Genomic DNA, 3,029 nt, shown 5'->3' on the forward strand with positions numbered 1-3,029 from the left:
TTTTTTACAACCGAGTGATCAATTGATTATATTTTGTGCAAGTTCAGGAAGCTAACTGAATATTTTATGTAAATTAACGGGGCTATAAGAAAACTTTAAAAATTTAAAGGGCCAAACAAATTTTTTGAACAAATTGAAGGGACAAATAATATATTAAGCCTTTGAAAAAAGGTTTTAGGAATGAAAAAATTGTACAAATAACAAACGAGCAATAACTCATCTTGTCCCCTCACCTACACCTAACTTGTACAATTGTCATATATGCTATAACTCATTTTTCTTTTATTAAATTTAACAAACAATCTAATAAAAACATTTCATAATAAACAAACATTATATATTCCTTTAAGTACTCAATTTCTTATACAAAATGATGTCTATGAGCATTTCTAAATGCAAAATTTTCAAATTTAATAGATTATGAAATAAAGGACATGAAAGTGCAAGATTGATACAAGATTTGGGGAAAATGGATATTTATTAATATAAATATAAATTTGAGTACATGTGCTCAAAGTAAAAATAAATAAAATAAAATTGATTACAATTGAAATATTTCTATACTAAACGTATAGATAAATCAATTGAATTTAGGAAACACAAACAGTAAAATTATGTCTCGATTTTATTTCATGACGCGTGTACTTTTGCTATCTAAAAAATCATTTTTTACGCTTAATTAGGTCAACCAACGCATCCAAATCAGAATATGAAGATCCACCATTTTCAGCGGCTTCTCTTGCCATCTTCCCTAACTTTCTTGCTCTACTTCTCATTTCGACAACTTCTTCACCTTCCATAACCCTTCTAATTCCGTTCTCTATATCTTCACTTTTAATCTCATCTCCATGAAATTTACCCCATTCTTTCACTCCAACACTAACCCCAATCTTCAAAACATCAGTCACCAATTTTTCATTATAAAATTGCTCAGACGTAACGGGCCATGTCACCATTCGTTTCCCCGCGGATATACCTTCAAGCGTCGAATTCCATCCGCAATGAGTCACAAATCCCCCAACCGCCTTGTGTTCTAGTATCAAAACTTGCGGCGCCCATCCTCTTATTATTAGTCTTTTGCCTTCATTTCGCTCCTCAAATCCTCGAGGCAACCATTCTTCGTCACTTTCGATCTCCTTTTCTCGCCTTACCACCCAAATGAACGGATGTCCCGAAGCTTCAAGAGCTACCGCAATTTCCTTCAGTTGTGTTGTAGTGAAATTTGTCATGGTTCCGAAGCATATGTAGATAACCGAATCAGATTTCATGGAATCAAGCCATTTTAAACATTCGTGTGCTTCTTTTTCTCTTTTTCCTTTATGTTCAACCGCCCTGTTGGACAACGAAACCGGGCCTATATGCCACGCTTTTCTCCCCAATTCGTTCGTGTAAAAGTCTGCGTAGTCCGGTTCAAGCTCGTAAAAGCTATTCACTATAACCCCGAAACTCTTCAATTCAGATTCTTTCCATGCTTTCAACACTTTAGTAAGCTCGGGTTTAGACTGATCTTGCCTCGAATACTCCGGGAGTTGCTTTCTTGTAAGCCTAATCTCCCCCGGGAGATTAGGAATAACAAAAGGTTCGACATCTGATGAAACATTCTTGTCCAACTCATAGAGCCGTACGCATTCCTCAGCACACAACGCAAAGAAGCTAAAGCCATGAAACACAAGCCTCGGAATCCCGAACTTTGCGGCTGCATCAGTAGCCCAAGGGAAGAACATGTCAGCAACTAAACAATCCGGGTGACATTCAAAAAGTAGCATCTCAAGTTGGTCTTGAAGCATAGTTGCCGCCAGGAAAAATTTATCGTGCAAATCAACTTCGGGATTTGAGACAATGAAATCAAAGTTCTCGCATCCTTCGGGCAATCCAACTTCTGCTGTAGGGAATCTTAGGATTCGAATATCAATTTCGAAACCGAGATGCTTGCATGTTTGGATTGATTTTGAGATGGAACGTGCATTCACAGTGGTGGTTACGATGGTTGTCTTTACGCCCCGAGAAGCAAATAACTTAGCCATCTCCATAGTTGGTATCATATGGCCATGAGCCATAAAAGGGAAGAAAAAAAAATGAAGTTGTTGACCCAAACTACCCATTTTTTGGTTATAAGAAATGAGTCTAAGAAATTGGAGATTTGGGTTTTTTTTTTTTCTTTATGTGATTGAATGGCTAATTCATGGACATGAATCTCTTATTTATATATAAAGATCATAAACGTGTGGAAATGTTTTGAAGTAGGAAATAGAGTTTGGTACGTCTTATTAATTTATCAGAATAACTTGGCAAGGAAATTTATTGTTAAGGGTGTATATTCCATGCTAGTTGAGCTTGACTTGATAAGGAAATTTATCGTTAAGGTTGTGTTTAGTAGCTACTTTTTATGCTCATGTTTGTCTTTTTACTTAAAAAAAAAAATGAGAGTTTTAGATATTTGGTTAGTCACTTCCTGTTTGTTTTTTAGTCCTGAAAAATAACATTTCATAAAAGCAGTTTTTTTCCAACAGCAAACACTAAGAAAAATAAACGGGCTCTAACGGTCCTTCTGTTTCACCTGCTCCTGTTTGATGTTTGCTGCTACTGTTAGATGTTTGCTGTTACTGATAGATAGTAGATATTGGTTTATTTTTCTGTAAAAAGCAGCTGTTTCAAATTTTTAACAAACACTTTTTGTCTCCTGTTTAGACTTAAAAGGCAAAAAGCAGTTCCGAAAATTGAAAACAAACGGGTACTAATGGGGTGTTTGGTAACCTACTTTTCACTTCATGTTTGCCCTTTCACTTTAAAAAACAGAGTTTGAGGTGTTTGGTTAGATACCTCCTGTTTGCATTTTACAGCTGAAAAGTAGCTTTTTACAAAAGCAGAAAATTCATGCTTTTTGGAAAAGCAGCATTTCCAAAGGCAAACAGGAGTAGGAACTAGCAAACAGGAACAACAAACAACAAGTAGCCAAATGGACCCTTAGGAAATTGGTGCAGTTCGGTTAACCGGTTTATTAGGAAATATTTTTCAACTTAATCATATCT

The 3,029-nt window shown here is 35.7% G+C and overlaps 1 protein-coding gene across 1 annotated transcript; it reads right to left on the reverse strand.

Annotated features, from left to right (window-relative positions):
* Positions 1–470: 470 nt before the first annotated feature.
* LOC136226970 (scopoletin glucosyltransferase-like) lies at positions 471–2,154 on the reverse strand. Its single transcript, XM_066015682.1, has one exon. It carries the CDS (start codon positions 2,100–2,102, stop codon positions 663–665), a length of 1,440 nt encoding a protein of 479 aa, XP_065871754.1. The 5' UTR covers positions 2,103–2,154; the 3' UTR covers positions 471–662.
* Positions 2,155–3,029: the final 875 nt, after the last annotated feature.

The sequence above is a fragment of the Euphorbia lathyris genome, chromosome 4 (assembly GCF_963576675.1).
Source record: "Euphorbia lathyris chromosome 4, ddEupLath1.1, whole genome shotgun sequence".
NCBI classification, from domain to species: Eukaryota; Viridiplantae; Streptophyta; class Magnoliopsida; order Malpighiales; family Euphorbiaceae; genus Euphorbia; species Euphorbia lathyris.